The 19,902-nt window shown below is 42.3% G+C and overlaps 1 protein-coding gene across 3 annotated transcripts in view; it reads left to right on the top strand.

Annotated features, from left to right (window-relative positions):
• The window catches only part of hip1 (huntingtin interacting protein 1), a 62,376-nt gene that overhangs the window by 3,722 nt on the left and 38,752 nt on the right, over window positions 1–19,902 (top strand). For 2 of the 3 annotated variants that reach the window (XM_023961288.1, XM_023961290.1), the window contains exons 2-5: window positions 15,730–15,793; window positions 16,551–16,693; window positions 16,799–16,855; window positions 19,557–19,637. In XM_023961288.1, coding sequence (XP_023817056.1) covers window positions 15,730–15,793; window positions 16,551–16,693; window positions 16,799–16,855; window positions 19,557–19,637 — 345 coding nt within the window. Of the gene's footprint in view, window positions 1–5,677; window positions 6,220–15,729; window positions 15,794–16,550; window positions 16,694–16,798; window positions 16,856–19,556; window positions 19,638–19,902 lie in introns of those variants that run through there. The other variant, XM_023961289.1, reaches the window with a different exon arrangement.

The raw sequence follows: 19,902 nt of genomic DNA, 5'->3' as shown, positions 1-19,902 counted from the left end.
GCTTCTTGGAGCCAGTGGGTACTTCCTGTTTGGAACGCCGGGGGGGGGGTTCACTCAGTCCATTTTTCAAATACAGTGAATGGGTTATTCCTAATCTGCAGGTTCTTACACTTATAGTGGGACTCAGCAAGCAGAACGTAATTTGTTTATCTTGATGTTCTTTCCTTGGTAGGTTGCTCATTTGGAAAAACTGTCTAATTTTTTTTACTTTCAGTTTTGTGATGCCGACACACCCACAAACACGATCTGCCTCCATGCTAACATGAGCATGAAGGGAAGTCCTGTGAAAAACACTGATTCAGCAGAAATGGTGAGCGGCGGTTTGTGGCCTCATTGCTCTGACCCTGTGGGGAATAATGAAGCTGGATGTGACTGACAGGCCTATAAGTGGAACAAAGTGCGCTGATGAGTTCCTGGCGGCATTAACAATAACTGTTTTGGAATTTCTCCCCTGTGTAAAGCGGCTCTAGAAAGGGGAAGAGGGTTCGGAGGAGATGCGCTGTTGCCTTTTGTTTCGGCTGAGGCAAAGGTCAAACGCTGGAATGAAGCCCACATCTCTGTTGTATGTTAATACAGTCGGTTAAATGCAGGGGGCCCCAGTTAAAAATAAATGAGCTGACAATCCCAAAAGCGAGAATACTGTATATAATGTACAACTCCTGCTGTAGGTGAACTCTTCACATCATCCAGATGACTGTCACATTTTACTGAATTGTTCATCAAAAACCATATATAAAAAAAAAAAAATTCTAGATGGGCAGTTGTCATTTTAAATGTTATGGTTTCAATCAAATTATTTGGACTTTTGCTTGGCATATTGGAAAAGAAACCAGTCTTCAAATAAGGTTTATTTTTGCAAAGCAGTAACTCGCAGTATGGTCTATTGAGTCTCCTCATAAAAATAAGTCAAATTCACAACGGGCCTGCCAATTTCTGCACATAGTTTGGCTCTGCAGCTTTAAATTTTTCACCCAAACTGTCATTTTATTCAAAAATACCTGCAAAACACACACAATCTCAGGAAGCCACCGGGTAGTGCTGTGCTGAATAACTAATATAAACTAGATAAAAAAATCATATGTATAAACAGTACTTAACCTTAAACTGAAAGGTAGCTTAAAGTAAAAATGCATCTGAAACCAAAAATTACTCAAAACGTTTACGCTAATTAGCATTAAGTAGAAAGCTTAAAATAAAACAAATGGCTTTGTTTTTAACTATTTTACTAAGCTGAAGTAAAAATGCCTGCAGTTTTCATGTTTAGTTGATGATTAACAGAATGTTTTCAGTTCTTATGCTTTGATTTTTCTCCCTGCTTGATTTTAAATAATTTATTTCTATTTTGTTGGCCACTAAAAAGTTATCCTCTGAAATAAAAGATCCATGCCTTTTGGCTTTAAAGTCTGATTTTTTAAAAAAAAATCATGTTTAAATTGTGTGGATACCAACTTTTGCTTTGCTTAATTTACAAAACATTACATAAAAAAACACCTGATGTACGGTACTTCCCGTCACAGAACAGCAGCTCCTGAGCCTTAAATGCATGCAAAGTGACAGTTGACGTACCTTAAAGGCTGGCATGCCTCGTTTTTGAGGTTGTTGGAATTTCTGAGGAGGAAATGTGGGTTTTTGAATGAAAAGCCCGACAGTCGGACAGCTGCATGGGTGGCTGGTACCGAAAACCCACGCCGTACCAGGAAGAGAAGAGACTCTGCAGAAAACAGTTGACATTGTTCAGAGACAGACTGAAGGCTCTGAGGTGCAACAGGCTGATCCGGGGGGCTAATGAGACACAGATGGATTGTTTGGGCTGCCTTTGGCTCAGATGGTCAGTTGATGGTCTGACAGGAGAGACCAGCCCAGACTTTGGACCGATAGAAAACTCCATTATGTTTGAAGATCTTTGTTAAATTCCAAGGGGATTCTAGTCTCCTTTGTGTTGGAAGTGGGTTAACAAATCAGTATGAAGGTGCTTAAGGAGGCTTTTCTATTGGATTGGACTGGATTCTTCAGGTGAACCTGATGTAGCATCCTGTTAATTTACTACCCCTGATGACACACATTCATGGACACTAGATTCTATAACTTTCACAGGTCTTGTAGTTATCTTAAGAAAGTAGACATATTAAAGGATCCTTTCAATCAAGTCCAATATAGTGGTTCCAGGCTTGTAGACAACAAGCTGAATGAGGTCAAGTACTTAAAATACTCTGAGAATTGAAGTAAATCTAATGAGTTCTTTATAGGACAGAAGAATGAACCAGTTTGAGCTAATTGCAGGAATCTGAAGACCTTAAACATTAAACTTAGAAGCCAATGAGTCTCAGCAGCAAAATATCCCCCCTGGTGGGTGTCAAAGGACAAGAGAAAATTACAATGGTCTCGGGTTAATGACCGTATGCCACCGGCCTGGAGAAATCTGTGAAATTTAGCGGGATTTGTTGCACTTGGTGATTCTTTTGATATTAAGGGTATTCAGAAGTATTCAGTGGATTAAGAGTTGTATGCTACTGAGTTGCAAAATGTGCAACAAGTTAAAAACTGAACCAATAAATGGTTTATAGATTTGATATAATTTGGAGTTAAAATTGCACTAGGAGATTTTTTTTCAGCAATCGCACATCAGTTGCTGTCCAGGTTGTACCCCGCATTCACCCAAAAGTTGATGGGGTAGCCTCCAGCAACCTCTTGACCCTGCTGGATTTTTCTTCTTAAAAAGTAAGGGTAACTGGAAGCTTAGAAACATCGGATGCCAAATTCAGCCTCTTTAAGGCCAATTTGGGAAAATGTTGTTTGACATTAAACCAGTCTGTGGCCCAAAAAATGACTGGAAACCACTGATTTTAATGACTTCAGATGATTAATAAAACCCATCTCTTTTTCTTGGTGTAGATTCTGGGCCCTAAATAAATTTTCAGAACTTGGACTTGCTTCTCGTGTCAATCACTTCGGGAACTGCCTGTACTTTCCCTCCAGCAATGTCATTACCATAATTGGATCAGCCTCTTTTTAGGGAAAGGTGGTCTGGCAGCCACAACAGACCCTAACCAAGCTTGAGTTGTTGTAACCTCAGTAGAACCAAACCCCTCTCAACTCCTTTGACAGGAAGAGTCAGCGTTTGATGGCAATACATTGGACAGAATTGGAGACTGAGAACCACAAGTGTCTCTTAACAAAACTGTCCTCCTTGCCCTGTTAGAGATACAACACAATCTGAGATAAAAAGTACAAACCAATGTGGGACAGATTCTTCACTTTGGAGGTCAGCTGGAGCCTGGGAAGTTTTTACTTGTCCACCCTGCTTTTGCTTATTGTTGGGTATGCTTCACACACTTGCTCTAATGTTGGACAGTCTGTAACAACATGATTATTTTTATGTAGTTAAACATTTTCTTAAGACTTTGGAGCATCTGTGGGAGAGGAGGGCCTTCCTTCTGAGATGTCCTTCTGTCTGTTGCTTAGCTTTTTAACAAACATTCAGCTATCACAGCTGCTGTTTTTATTTTAATTTTTTTTAAGAATATCCTTTTTATTTATTAAAACAGACCATCATGCAATCTTATGCTGGCTCTACATCGTTTTGTCAAAGAACAGTTTTTTTCTCTGGTTCCTAAACTGTTGTCTGTAACCTTCAGGACTGAGTTTATAAGTAGCAGCAATAGCAGATTTAACCTTGTCATATTGTAAGCTATAAAGATGGCTGAACATTCTCTGTAGCTGCTACATGTCTGTTCCAATAAACATGTTCCGCTGTGAGGAAACGAGGGGTAATTGCCATTGATGACACGTATTCGTATGTTTTAAGGTGACTTTGTTTTTTTTTTTGCGTACTTTTCTCATTTGTGACTATTGGCATTTAACGTTAACGTAAAAAGCAATGAGAAAGCTTTGCCCAAAGTGAAGTTGAAGTGTTACCTTTAATAAAGGGGTCAACAAAGCATCAAGTGTCACAGTGCTCAAGAAAAGGTGGACATCTCCTGCTTACCTACTCCAACGGACGTTCATTCCACCTGAGTGAACAGGTGAACTTAATTTATGTAATCACCACTATCTTCCCAAGTGACACGCCCACCTCACCAGTGTTAACGGGAAGTCACCTGCCTTCATATTTCCACACCTCTTTACACTGGAGTTGCAGAGGCCAGAGCTCTTAGAACAGGTCTCAACTTTGGATTCATGAAATAGAGGCACAAGTGCATTTTCGTGACTTTCATCAATAGTGTATTGGCTTGTACAACCAGCTGGTGCAGCTAAAGAACGTGGAGGTGCTTGAGACGAGAGCTGGATTGACGCCAGAGAGCTGGATTGATGCCAGCAGCAGCAGATCTGTTGTGAGCGTGTGGAGAAGTGGCGCCATGTGCTCACAGTTCAAGTTGGCTCAGCTGAAGTTCCTTTCAGTCTGTAGTTGTTTGTGTCAAACAGACACTGATTGGAATACTATGATGATACAGATAATATTAAAGGATAAGGATAGCTGAATAAATGTAAAGATTACATAGCTGTTTTTTGAGATATGAAATAGTTTCTAACTTGACAGATATTCTTATTTCTTTTCAAAATAAAAGAGCCCCCTGTTCCACATAGGATCGTCTCTATGCAGCTTATTCAGTTATTGTGTAATGTCAGCAGTGATTAATAATTAAAAAAGCACTATTTGTTTTACTGCTGTTTGTGTAGCTTGGCCAGAAATTTGTAAATATGAACTAATTGAGATGTACCCTCACCATATTTTTTGAACCATGAGGCCCGTTTAATCCAGAAGAACCCAGGCCCATTTTCTTTAAAGGGAAACACATGTCTGATGTTTTTCTGTCTCACTAGTGTCACCATAAGTTCTTTTGGGTTAAGTTCATGAATTTTTGTTCTTTTTCTTTCAAAAATAGCAAATCTGCTTTACAATTTGGCACGCTTTGGATATAAATTCTGGCTTTGCTTATTGATCTCCAATTGATTTTGTGGTACACGGCGCTTTAAAATCTGTTACACCAGTTTAGTGACCTCGGTAAACTACAACGCCACACAGCCTGATGGATTGTTGGAGCATTTTGAGTACTGTAGTCAGCTGCCTCGTGGAGTGAAACATACTACTGCTTCAGCTATTTGTGAATGAGTTGAATGAGGTTTGGCTTATTTGACTGCTTTGTTTCTCTTGATGTGTTATGTAGCTCTAAAAGTACTAATGACCAAAGACCAGAGATTTTCTATCGTCAAACATGAGCATCACCAGAGTATCTGTACAAAATAACTGCTGCTCCAGTTGACACGGCTTCCTTTGTGTGGTCAGGTTCAGGGTAGAAAGGCTTGGCCCTCCTCCAATGTCTCTTCTTGGAGTTTGATCTATCTTGGTGCTTTGTTCTGATCCATTGAGGAAATGGCCTGTCCTGTTTCTGCTTCTTGGTGAGGAAAATCTTGATCCTGAATGTCTTTTTTTATTTTTATTTTTTAACCTGAGCGCCAAAATGGAGTGATCGTAAAGACACATGTGGCTCCGGACCCCCATGTTGCAGACCCTTGGGTGTAGCTCAGGCAAACCCAATCATAATGGTCTGCCTCAGACAGACCAGATGGGGGCATCAGTGACCCAAAAGTGCTGAAAGTGGAGCTCCTACACCCCCCCTCCTGCTTTCACCTTTGGAAGTTGCTTTAACTTCTGTCCTCCATCATTACGCCCATCTCCAAAGGATTGGATAGAAAGTTTGTAGGAGTTTGTCCCTGAGCAGGCGTTCGTTCGTGCCTCCGGCACCTTAGAGGAGGTGAAGGAGCAAACCTCCTCCTCTTCCTCAGCCTCAGAGGAAGCGTTTCTTTCTGGGGTTTTTTGTTGCTCCTGCTGCATCTCTTAGCTCCACGGCTTTGGTGGAGGTTGTGCTGTTTTGCCCGGACCCCGGTCCCCTCCTGGGAGGGTGGGTCCCCGTCGGCTCCATGCTGCTTTTGTCTCCCAGACTGAAGCCGGCCTGCTATCCGCGCGTTAGCCAGCGCGGGGGGGCTGGTCAGCCTGCAGCGGGGAGGGTTGGCCTGCAGCCGTGATCGCTCGGTCAGCTGCACGTCTGCTTTCTGTGAGCTCGAAGGAAAAAGGAATCGGAAGCTCCCCCCCATTTTTATTTCATTTTTTTGTTGCTCCGCTCGCGCTCCTGACGCTAATTACTCCGCGTTCTGACCCCCCCTCCTCGGAAGGACCCCGGATCGCCGCGCGGAGGGACGATCATGGATCTAAGTAAAATTGTGAGTCAAAAGGGACCGAAAAACGCATAAAGTAACGGGTTGCCGCGGGGTTCCGTGGTGTGTTTTGGAGGTGGGGGGCGGCAGTGTTTGCAGGAACGCATGGATGGATGAATGAATGAATGGATGGATGGACGGACCTGTCTGTCTGCTGATGAATTGGATCTGAATTCCTTCTGTCTGTGCTGCTGCTTTCCACCTGTGTGGAGAACCGGATCCTGATGTGGCGCATGAGGGGGGTCACAGCTGAAGGGGGGGCATTCCATTGTAGTATATTTCATATTGTTGTGCATATATATATGTTTTTCTACTTGTTTTAAACACAGTCCTTAGATGCTAAGGTGGGAATTCAAAGACCGCTCAGAAGACGTGTTGTCTGGGTCACAAGTGCACCGGTGGAAGCTCCTCAACAATGACAACTTTATGCCACATTTCCAGACTTTAGTGAAGGAGGTGATGGAGGAGCACAGAGCGGCTGAGTGTCTGGGGAGCCACGGGAGCAACAACACCAGCCTTTGACTGCTGGCTTGCATGGATGGGTGATGCTGTGCAAAGGTGTGGGGAGGGTGAACGATGAAAGACACCCCCCCAGTCTGTCCTGTAGAGTAACTTTTTTTTGTTGTTGCTTTTTTTGTTTATTAAGCACATTGGGAAAGCTGTGTAGAAATAGAATGAATTGATATCTGGAAATGCAAAATGTCTCTAGGATCTGTTGGAAACTAGAACTGCTCCCCAAGAACCATTGGGTCATGTGGTTCAGACATGGTGGTGATCGGGTCAGTGGCTTTATTCAGAGCAAACTAGTTGATATGCAGTAAACTGTTTAACCTTTTAACACCCGAGATGTTGTCGGCTACACATGAATAACGAATAACACTCTGACATACTGGAACTCTAAGACCGTTTACGCAACTGACGTAAATCGGCTGATTCCGACGCAGTAAAAAAGCGGTTTTGCACCAATGTGCAACACATCAAGTATTGTGTGTCGGTCCAAAGCCGCTTTTCTCGGCATCTGAATTCGATGGAATTACGTTAAATGCGTAAAGAGTTCCGGTAGTCTGAAGTAAACACTGGAGCTAAAGCCCTGCAGTTACAGGGTTAATATTGTAGGTCCTGGAATTTTCTTTCATGTTGCTCAATTTCATGGCATCTTCCTTGGTTTTGGGCTGTTGGAGTTTTGTGGGACTATAAGAAGACGATGCAGGTGGGGGGGTGGGGGGCACCAATAAATATTTCTCCTTTCAACACGATGGAGATGAGACAAAATGGTGGAAGAAACACAGAAAAAAATAGTTTATCATTAATAGTTTGAGGAAATTCCGATGATAGTTTTGTCTCGTTTCCTTCAGTGTGGCGTAAAGAAACAGTTTTTTTTTCTCCTGACATGGATATCATACATCTGATTGGCTGGTCCAAGCAGCACACGGATTGGGCAACAGTGAAGGGTCACTAATTGGTTCATTGATTGACATTGTAGATCAATGCGCGTGCTCATATATTCACGTGACATTTACCACACACACAAACCACTTTTACAGACCAACACTATTTTCCTACTGCACAAGTTTCATATTATAGTTGCAAAACTTTTTTCTGGATGGGCAATTTTTTTCAACAAGTACAAAATCTTTTTACAGACAATTTTGTTTTCTCTACAAATACAAAATGGGCTGTTCTTTTTTTAGTTAAGCTGCTTAACAAACTTTACATTTTATCATTTTAAAATGTGAAGTTGAGTAATTGTCAAGGTGTTTCTGAAGGTAGTGCAGCACTTTAGCCTGTACCTAAACCTCTTCTATTTCTGTGTGTCTGTGCATGATGCCATTCCAGCGTACACACGTGCAGCTCGCTAATAGCAGATGTGGGAGAAAGTTCTTACACTTTTAGGCTTGAGGTGAATTTTTAGCATGAGAATATTTATTACAGGAAGCAGCTTGATGTAGTCTCTAAAAATAAAATTTAAAAAAAGATGCATTTAGAAGTGACACCACTAGATATGAGTCAAGTCTACTACTTGTGTAAAACATCCAGGACATCCAAGTCAAAAAACTATCAGAGCTGGTATCTGACTAAAGTTATTGATTTATGAAAAGCGTCTGATCAGTGACATGTCACTCCAGAGCAAAGCTTTTACCTTAACTTACATTTCTGACTTACAACTGCCCCAACTGAAACTCTATTCTGACATTTCCCAACAGTAAAACGAAGTCTTATCCTTCACTAACGGCTAGTTGTCTGTTGGAGTCCTGGTTAAACTTCATTACGCTGTTGTCCAGCTGTCATGTGCCGGTTCTCACGATATGCACACAAACGCGCTAAGTCTGGTGCCTTTTAAAGTGGTTGTTTTAGGAAATTGTTAGCAAGTGGGTGGAAGCGAGCTGCCTCTATGTTCCTTTATGGTGAGTCTTCATCAAATCTCCAGGAAGAGGAGCGTTCCAGCTCCCTTCCTTCACACGGGGCTGCTCTGTTTTTCAATGCACATAAATCGCTCAGCCTCCAGCATACATGTACGTATGTGTGTGAGTCTACACCCAGCTGTTCCCCTCCACCTCTGCCCCCAGCAACAGAGGGTCTGCTGCACTCAAGTTGCAGACTCCAAAGAGCTGAAAGCTGTGTGTGTGTGTGTGTGTGCGTGCGTTTTCTCCGGGCTCTTAAGAGTCTCCATCATCCCTCTGGGCTCATCTGCATCACCAAATGCTCTGGTATTAATGGACTTGCAGATGGTTCATTCAGTCTGTTAAAAACAAGCCACCACTGATGTGGTTTGGAGGCGGCACCGCTCTTGCTAAGAGATGCTTTTCTACGTGATGATGGAAAGAAGAAAATATAATTCAGACTATTTTCCTTTTTATTGGTGGATGTAAGCAGATGTGGTCTTTCTCTTTTCGATGACAGCCATGCAGCTCCTGCAGTAATGTGCAGCGGCTGTCGTCTCAAGCAGCATGTCGAATGGTACCCAAAGCCCAACACAGAGCGCTCTGTTCAGAGCCGCTGACCTTTTGAGTCGGGTGGAGCTCATGCCTGGAAAAATGTTTGGACTTGTTATTATGAACAGATTTTTTTCAATGCAGTCACAGAGTTTTATTTTGTGCTGCTGGAACCTGTGAGGCTGAGAGCATTGATGGCAATCTTGCTTCCACAAATGCATTCACCATTTTTGGTATTGCTTGTAGTTTGAGGTTGTACAAAACCACACTGATTTAAAAAAAAAAAAAAAAAAAAAAAGTGTCGTTGGTGTAAAACATGTTTTTGAGGTATTTTCTGATGATGGAGGACATACTTCATCAAATTTAAGCTTAAAATTGCATTTGTGTGTTTTTCTTTATTCAAATCACTGTGAATCAGGAGCAGACGGAAAAGTATTGTTTAAAAAATTGTATTTGTGACGTAGAAAACACGCTTGGCGGGTCACAAATTCCCTGCTCTGGTCCATTCTAAATGGATCCATGTACGTCTTGGTTTTCCTCGTCTGAGCTGGCATCTGGCTCCAAACTGAGAGCGCCTAAGCAGAGAGCTCTCGGTAACGGGAAGGGTGGTGCGGTTGCTCTATTAAAACAGAGGTAAAATTTCTAATGAACTCCTACAGCTCTGCCCAAACTGTGTCCTTAAAAAAAACACAGGTTTTTTAACATTTTTGGATAAAAGTAGCCTAAAAATAATGAAAAGAGCCCTGGGAACGCCTTGAAAATGGATCAAAAGATGATCAGAGTGGGACTTTAAGGCAGTGTGTTTGTGTTTTTTAAATGGGAGAAGTCGTTTGAAATCTAGACAATTTGAAGTGAATTTGGTTTAACTGCTGTTTTGATATGAACTCTGGATCTTTAAATGGAGATAAATGAATTAGATGCTGTGTATTTTATTTGGTGCCAATCAAATGGTGTGAGTTTTCTGCCTCAGACACCTGGGCGAGTCCAGAAGAAGTATGTCAGAATGATGTGTTTAGTCTAAGCTTTTGCCTGTTTAGGTTGATTATGGTAGCTTACAATGGTTTTTAATGAAACTGGCATTTCAGCTGGTACACAGGCAGGAAATGAGCGATGGAGGGTGAGCCAACACAGGAAACCTGACTGACCACCTCCCGCCTCAGAAAACTGGACTGTGTCAAAACATGTAAAAAAAAAAAATCCTTCCATTTTTCTTCTGCTTTCCCCCCCCAATTTACTTTGCACAGTTCAGCAACTGGACAAATTTAAATTTGAGTATCCAAATTAGCATTATTTATAAAGTTACATTATATTATCAAATTGGTGGGATTCCAACAAGTTCCATCATAAAATTTCCATGATTGCTAAATATTTCACTGCCAGCTGTTTAAGTGAATCTGATGGAGAACAACAGCTGAGCTGCAGAGGGCATAGAGATGGCTAACTTTCTGTCCAGTCCATCGCTACAGATCTCTGATCTTCATGCGGCCTTTAAATGAGCTCAAGAACCTCTAAGATAGAGTTTAATCATTAAGAAACTCCTACTTTTCATCCATACATCACCGAACGTGATGCAGATGTGTCTTGTGATTTGAAGCATGATGTCCCTGAAATATAAGTTTGGTTTGGGGATATACCATTCGTCTCCCTTCATGACTGCACACCAGCGCCCAAAAAAAGGAAGTCCGTAAAGATAAAAGAGAGAGTTTGTTATGGAGGAGCTTGACTGCCGTGCACACAACACCTTCGGTGTGAATCAGAGGGAAGACGGGCATCATGAATGATGAAGCGATGGTCTTAAGGACTGTTGGCTTCCTGTCACGACCGTGATTAAATGACTTGCCTGATGGGCGAAATATCATTTAGGAGTTCACTCTTGTTAGAGGATGAGAGGAATAAGTTGAAGGCCTTTGAGGAAATGAGTGAAAGGGTGGAGGCTGCTTCATTTAGCAGGCAGAGCAGCGCTGTGCCGTCGCTCTTCAGTGGACCCCTTCGAGTGACCATCAGCATATAAATGTGGGCCTTTCTACAAAAGACTTGATTGGGGATTGCCAGGCTGCACTTTTTCAATCTAATACCAATGTTTGGTTTGAAAGCAGGCTTTAAAATGAATATTTCTTAACAAATAAGGAGAAACTATAACTGGTTAGCAGTCATTTTAAAGCTTAATTAAACTGTTTTTGTACAGGGTTGATGCAGGAAGCACAAGAAAAAGTCAAATATGTCCGTTCAGATTTGGCCGCCAATGCTTCTTCCCAATGGAACTGATTTTCCCATAATTATTTGTTCTCACCTCTGATTTGTTTTAGGGTAATTTGACTTTTATAGCCTGACATATGAGGCTGTGCCTGGAGAAGCTGAGAGGCTCCTTATTTATTGATGCCAGCAAACTGTCCTGCCAATGCCAGGAGTGCAGGACAGCTGGCACTCCCATTCAGTCCAAACACTAAGTGCTCATTGTGGGCTAATTGGGTCATCTTCATGTGGGAACCAGTTGCACTGGCGTTTTGTTTCAGTCAGATTGGAAATAATTGTAAAAAAATAGTAGAGATTGAAAAGAGATTGTAAGATTGAAAAAAGAATTGACACAGATTGTGTCACCCCTCAAATCTTACCTGGTTTGTCATTAGTTCTTTGGTTATTTGATCAGCTGTTTTGTGGGACAGTCGACATTCGTCATTCAGAATGTGGCTCTTGTCTAGTCAAAGACAAGAGCAGGTGAGGGCTTTTTCCCAACTGCCCTCATGGCATGGGTGGCTGAAAAATGGGCAAACCTGTATGGGGCACACAGGTGGCCTAGATGAGCTGTCAAGGTCTTGGACCGCTCGATAAGCCAGTGGAGCCAAAATGTTAAAGCACGTTTTATTTCCTTGGCAGAGGCGTGTCATACTGGTTTTCAATTTTTTTCCCCTCCCAAACCCAATGGACAGCACAAGGGGACCCATAAGTTCTGTTCATGTCATCAATAGTAAATGTTAAATGGTGTCTTTTTATAAAGTGGTTTACTACATTCTTAGAAGCCCCAAAACGCTTTACAGTCCCAGTCCCATTCACCCACACACATTCACTCACTTACCACACTTGCCAAACAATGGAAGCAATTTTGGGTTTACCGTCTTGCCCAAGGATACTTCGACTCATGGGGCCGGCAGGGTGGGAACCGAACCTACAATCTTCCGATCAGAGGTCAACCCCTCTACCTCTGCAGTACGGCCGCCCACCGATAAGTGTGGGCTCCTTTTGTGCCCTGTGCAGGTTTGCTTATTTTTGTTTTGTTCTTGACAAAGAGCCAAAGGCAGCCTGGTGTGTCTTACAGGAGTATTACTTTCTGATTATATTGAATGTGTTGAAACTGAGACTAAAGCTGAAGTACTAAGTACCACAAAATACCCAGTCTCTTTTGCACCGTCAGTAAAATAACTGTGTAGGGTACGAATAGAAGGCTATAGGGATGCAAGCACTATTTTAAATCAGCCGATAAGTCTCACAGATGTAGTTCTGCTTTGACCAAACAGGCGAGCTGATCATGAAGGCAGCATTGAGCATGTAAGCTTTGAATGACAGTGAAGTTGTGACAAATTGTCAGCTTGCTTGCGCGTTTGCACAATAACGATTGTCTTTCAAAAGTCCCCGCTTTGACTATTTCTTCACTCCCCTGGTAGCTCACATGCAGACAGATACTACATCACACAAACGCTGGTTTGCACTCTTTTCTGAGATAAAACCATCCTTTCACAGCAGGTACCATAAGACAAACGGATTTGACCGTTTGATGGACTAGATCCTTGGGAAGGCACCAAAAAAGTCGCCTTTTTCCTTTGTTTTTTTTTTTTAAAGAAGCTGAGTTGAACTGCACTGCACATCAGCCAGCAAGTGTTTCAAAATATCTTCACATCTGCGTGGTGCATTCCTAAAACATTAAGAGCGCTTCTCTTGTGGTTAAATATTGACTCGGTGGTTTCTAACGAAATGGGAAAGAACCTGGGAACTGGTGGTTGGCTCTTTAAAAACAAACGTTCTAGAAATGAAAGAAAGTTTTGCCAAACTTAAAAATCCCACACAGCTTTAGTTAAGGAAAGTACCCAGCTTTAACTCATAATCTTTAAATGATGCTCCGCCCTAATGACCACTGGTGTGAGCGTGCACACAAAACGGCAGCGTCCTGCTTCAGCTTCTTCTGCTGGTGAAGCTGAGTCAGATGGAGTTAGCAAAGGTCAACTTTATCTTCTGCACGACATTCCGTTGCTTCCTTCTGTCAGTCGCAGGATGTGAAGACAGACTACGAAATCCAGTGATGTGGGGGCAACAGCTGTTGGCACAAAACTCTGAGCTCTGTTACTCTTTGGTTTCAGCTTAGGTGAAGGTGACAAATTCAGTTTGGTTCTGGAAGGAAAACAATACATTATTTCCAAGGTATTATTTGAATTTAGGTTTGTCAGTATAGAAATAAGGTACTGTAGTGGTATAAGGCTCCGTCGTCTTTGATCCAATTCTAACCATAGACTGTTTAACGCTTTAACACCAGTGATGTTGTTGGCGAATCCTGAATAGCACACGCTCATTGACGTACCCCAACTGTTTAACCGTTTATGCGATCAACATGAATCAGACGCGGAGAAAAGCTGCTTTTTATACCACCTATGAAACCCATCTCCAACACTTGCAACACATTAATACCGTAAAGTGTTTCATATCAACCCAAGGCTGCTTTTCTCTGCCTCAGAAGCCGCTGGAGTACATTAGGTGGGTAAATGGTTGAAGAGTTTTGGTAGTCGAAAGAATGTAAACAGTGGAGCTGAAGGGTTAACCCTTGTGCTATCCTAGGCACTTTACCATTGGGAGTTGGGTCATGTAGACCCACTAGACAGTGCTCTGAACCTTTTTTCTTCAATGATTTGTGATCTTCACTGGTTTCCATGAAATCTTTCCACCTTTATCCACCTTTGTCATGGTAGGGAGAACACGTCAATGTAAGGGTGGGGTCATCTAAGATAGCACAAGGGTTAAAGAAACATCCCACCACTCCTCCTGATGAGCTGATCCTCCAACAGTTCTTTGATTCTTCAACCAGCGACTAATGGTTGAGGAGAAAAAGAAAACTTGATGGAATTTGTAGGAAGGGAAACTGTGTAGGTTGACCTGCACTGTAACACTTCTTCCACTTTCGGCTTCTCCCATCAGGGGTCGCCACAGCGAACGAGTCGCATGGTAGATTTGGCAATGTTTTACGCCGGATGCCCTTCCTGACGCAACCTTCTCAAACCGGGCTTGGAACCGGCAGAGGTAGAGAAGGGAACAGGGAGTAGCCCGGAGTCGAACCCTGGTTTCACGGACGGCAGGCGCCGCAAACCAGCACGAGCTAAGTAAATAAACTACGCAAAAATGGTCATTTGACCGATTCGTTCGAAGCTGTTCTAATGAAGGGAGAGAGAAAGAATGAGTGTTCGTATGCATTTAGATTAGGGGCTGCATGATATGAGGAACACTTGCCATTTGCAATATTAATGATCAATATTGCGATGACGATAAAACTTGCCATATATGAAAAAAAGCAAAACAACCAAAAAAACAAGAGTCAACATACCTTAAATACTCCAAATGACCCTAGTCTACATAGAAGAGCTTCTAACATAAAATGGCTCCATCTGATTTGGTCAAATGCACAAAGGGATTAATTTGATTCGCTAAATACTCCAAGCTGCCATAAGATTGTTTTAGCACATTTAAGGTAACTATTTATTTTAATTTTGGGATTTATTGTTTAGGCCTGATTTAGATACACATTAAAACGCTTACCTATGAAACAGTTCAGGGCTGTGGGGGATCTGTTCTGTTTCTTCTGAACAAAAATCTCAGATGTTGCTTCTGCAATCTGGACTTCACAACAGAGATCTCGGTCTCTCCTTGAGCTTCTCCAGAATTCTCTCAAGCTTTTCATGTTGAATTTTTTTTTTTTTTTGGAGTCGCTTTAGTGCACTAAATTGATCTCTAAGATTTTTAGCTTTCTGTCCATCCCCCTTGATGTGCCATCAACATCATATCAGTTAGGATCTCACAAGATGACATGTCAGGACATTTCCCTACACCTTTTGGGGGTTCTTCCCACCTTCAGCTTGGGACCAACCTGTTCTGGAGTAAACTTGATTTTATCCTATAGGCTGCTTTTTCATGCTCTATTGTCTGATCTGTCACGCCCTGGGGTGGTAGATCCCAGCTTCTATTAACCCCTTTTATTTATATATTTCTTTCATTTGTCTTTAATTATTCAGAAGCAAGCAAGAAAAATGGAGGTTTCACTTTAGGCGATGTGTTTTCATTTTTATGGCTGTAAAAGTCTTCTGACAGGCAGTGAGTGGGGGCCTCTCAGCTGCTGCTCTGAATACAAACGCTGCAGAAAAGGGGTCAGCCTTTTCCGCAGCGTTTCCGCAGCAGGGTTTTTAAAAAAATAAAAACCCTGCTGCTTCCTATTCCCACGTGGGTCGGGAAGAAGAATCTGTACGAGAGGTGCAAGCGTTATCGTGGAATTCTTAGATAAAAAAGCAGTGGACTAACTTGTGCTCCTCTCTGTCTGTCCTCCTCTTTGCAGGCTGTCAGCATCAATAAGGCCATCAACACACAGGAGGTCGCCGTCAAAGAGAAACACGCCAGGAATATCCTTCCATTGTCTTATGTGTTTACGTTCACTGAGGGTTATGTTGGTTCAAAAGAAGAAACAACTGGATCTCACAGCCGGTTGGAGATTTCTCCCATATTTTTGAATGAATTGAAACTAAATAATATTTAAGACCCACTCGATTAACATGTCCTTGTGGTATTTTAATGATGATGATGGACATGTATAAAGAAATTTAAGCGCAAAGTCATATTTCAGAGTATTTTTATTTATTCAAATTGTTGTGATTCAGGGGAAGATGGACAAATACCATTCTAAAAAAGAGCTTATTTGTGACGGAAAATACGCTGGGTGGGCCACAAGCTGCTTGCTCTGAGCTCACAGCAATGGGGAGGAGAAGTTGGGGCTGGGATGCTCCATGCCAATAGACCCGCCCACAACTCAAAGGCGAATTTTGAATGAACTACTTCCGCTCTGCAGAAACTGTTCTAGAAAACATAATTTTTTAAAATTTTGGCTAAAAACTGCACAATAATAATTAAAAGACCACAGGAACACTTTTGCAATAGATCAAAAGATGATCGGAGTGGGACTTGGCCACTCTTCATCAGAAACCTGGATTTTGTGTAGCTTCCAGAAGCTCGTTTCTGTAGTTGAATTACTTGAAAATGTGTCTTAAAGGTTTCTGTGCTTGGATGGGTAAAAACACCCTTTAAGAAGCCTCTAGCAAGCACAGATGGAAGTAAACCCAACATTCTGGATCAACGAAGTATCCCCTTAACCCCCCCTGCCACCTTGCATTTTGGGGACCCATCATGAAAAAGGTGCCCACACGTTCTGGGCCGTGGTCCACCGCCTTCCTCTGTCCAGCAACGCGGTGCTCTGCTGGAAGTTCTGCCACGTCTTCCACAAGCTGCTGCGCGACGGACACCCCAACGTAAGCCGACGACTGGAGCTCGAGGCGGTAGATCTGTGCGGTCGGGTCGTTCTGGGTGTTTGGTGACGCTCTGTCTGTGCTCTCTGCTCTGTGCTGCCCTTTCAGGTGATAAAGGACTCCATGAGGAACAAAGCAGATCTGACTGATATGAGCAGGATGTGGGTAAGCAGGAGGACTGGAGTCCACGTCATCTAAGCTTTCTCCACCCTCAAAAACATGACTTAATGCTACAATATTTTTTTTGTGTGTTTTCCAAGGACGACTCTTTGGAAAGCAGTTATTAGAACTTCTTGTTTCCTTTAAAAATTGGTTCATGCAGACAAACCTCAAGATATTATTGCACATTTGGTCTTATTATATTAATTTCAATGACACTTAGAGCTGAAAACAATCAATAATATATTTTGCATATTTAATTATTTCCTTGAACTTTTAAGACGGTGACAGTTTTTTTTTCTATCCACACATCACTACCAAATCAGAGTCCCTGATAGGTCAAAGTTCAGCAGTTTGAGCTTTCAGCGCAGGTTCAGTAAACACCCAGTTTGAACGTAGAGCCAGAGAACTTAAAAACCTGCGTAGTGGCACGTGATCGCGGGGGTATTGAAGGCAAAAGTTGGAAGAGACTTGGTGTGAAATTTTGTGAATCTCACTCCAGGCCTTTTCTGGCACAGCTCTATTCCGATATATGAAAGACTTGGTATCTAAGAATTCCAGCTGGGCACAAACAACAATTATTCATTTCTCCTCCATGATCAATTTTCAAATAGTTGAAACTTCTGTGAATGAAAACAGGCGCTATCCATACTTCACTACCAAACCCAAGTCCCTGATTGGTCAAAGTTCAGCCTGGTTCAACTTTTAATGCATGTTCCATGGCCGGGCGTTTTGTACATGGAGGCTGAGAACAGCCTTAAGGATTTGCGTAGCTATGCATGAATGCGTGAGTTTTGAAGGTGGAAGCCGGAAATGTGCATATATGCGTGTTTACATAGACTTTTCATTGGAAGTGGAGGCTTAAACACGCGTTGCCGAGTCTGGCGTGAACATGGCATAAAGGTTTTCAGGTGGGCTGCTCTGACGTGACACTTTGCTGATGACTAGGTTTATATTTGTGCAGTTCTTTGCTGTTTTATAGCTTAAATATGACGACAAACAGCAGCACACTCGTGTTTTTTTTAAACCTGTTTTTACCTGTTTAATTAAAAAAAGATGTTTACCTACTGCACAGAATGAAGGTTGAAAGTGGCATTTTGAGGTTTGACAGAAAGCATCCTGAAAGGGTTCTGCAGCAGCAAAAACGGCACAAACTACTGAGGTCCTGCAGAGACATTAGCTTCACACTGAACGCAGAGAAGCTGCAGCTGCAGCCTCCAGCTAACAGAAAGACTTTTTAGTAACTGTTATTGGCAACCACAAAAAAGAAAAGGATGGCTTTCTCCAGCATTTTTTTATTAGGTTCGGAAGTTATGGAGAAATTCAAATAAAGAGGCAAATGTATGTCATTGTTGTATTCACAGGAACAGATTACATTCATGTTATCGTTATCAGCCTGATGCCTTCAGGGACGAGCAGCAGCCATCATGGAGCCAAAAATGAGCATTATCGCCACTGCGTGACTTTAAGAAGGCTAATTGTAACTTCTTTGGGTGAATTTCTGCATTAATAATTGAACTTTTTTCTCCCAGAGGAATTTGAAGGAATTTTTGCATGAATCTAAGTAGTAAGTATTTTCCTGTTAATAGAGCTAAAACGTAAACTTTGCGTTGATGAACTGAAGAGAATACGACTTATTTAGCCACCAAAGCAGGAGGAAAACTCGTGTGTCGTGTCTGAGGCGACTGTGAACTGGGCGGAGACCTTCATATCCCCTATTATGCTTTGTTTTTGCTGATGCAACCAGGCAAGCTGGGACAGGAAGCTTGGTGGCTGTGACCGGGGTTGTGGCTTATTGTTCTTGTTGTGTCATCACCAGTTGCCCTCCCACAGAAAAAGGACAATTTTTCTCACTTAAAGGCTCACTTTGAAGAAACAAGGTGTTTTTGGTGTTTTTAACATGTTCTCGTGGTATTTTTCTGATGATGGAGGTCATGTAGGAAGAAAATTGAGCTTAAAATTGCATTTCTGAATCAGGAGCAGACATGCTGACTGAAATGCTTAAAAGTGCATTTCCAAGTATTTCTTTGTTGAAATCGTTGTGAATCAGGAGCAGATGAAAAAATGTTGTTGGAAAAAGCTTATTTGTGATGAGGAAAATATGCTGGGCAGGCCACAAGCTCCCTGCTCTGCTCCATTCTGATGCATCCGCTAGTAGACAAATGGATTCATGTACGTCTTTGTTTTCCTCATCTAAGCTGGAATCTGGATCTGAACTGTACGGCTGGATAGAAACTCCAATATTGGTCACCATTTTTGTTGCACCAGTAATGTAAGGTTGGGGGAGTGAGGGGCTGTAAACTAGCAGGGAGAAGTATAAACCTAGAGCTCTCAGCAATGGGGAGGGGGGTTGGGGCATGGTTGCTCCCTCCCAACAGTCCCACCTACAACTCAAAGGCTGAATTTCTATTGAACTTCTTCCACTCTGCAGATACTATGTCCTAGAAAATGACACAAGCTTGCAGATTTTGGCTAAAAATAGCATATTCATAATTAAGACCACTGGGAACGCTTTTACAATTGACCAAAAGATGATTGGGGTTAGAATTCAAAATGCTCCCGGCTTCATTGTGGGTCACCAGCCGGCTCCACAGTTATCGGTGGTAATTTGTCTTTTCTTTTCTTTTCGCTCATGTCTTCATATCAGGTGGTATAACTAAATCTGTGAACCCTTCACCCTCTGTGTGGCTTCTCCTCTCTCCTTCAGGGTCACCTGAGTGAAGGCTATGGGAAGCTGTGCAGCATCTACCTCAAACTGCTCATCACCAAAATAGAATTTCACATCAAAGTGAGTCCGCCTGGCCTAGAAAAGTCTTCACCAACGCCCCTCGCCGTTTATTGTCTTTGTCTTAGCGTCTCTTTTTAGAGGCTTCCTACCTCTGTGTGTGTCTGGGGGCTCTGAGAAAGATCCCGCTCTTGGTGGCTTGTAAAGCATCTGCTGCAGCTTTTTTATGCAACAGCTGAGGAGAGCTGTGGAGGCTGATGTTATCACAGGAAATTGTGGTTTCTGCTGCTAAAAGGCTAAAAGTTGTATATGACCCCGTGGTAATGGC

This window comes from Oryzias latipes, chromosome 13 (assembly GCF_002234675.1).
Source record: "Oryzias latipes chromosome 13, ASM223467v1".
Taxonomy (NCBI): Eukaryota; Metazoa; Chordata; class Actinopteri; order Beloniformes; family Adrianichthyidae; genus Oryzias; species Oryzias latipes.
This window is presented reverse-complemented; position numbering and strand designations above follow the sequence as displayed.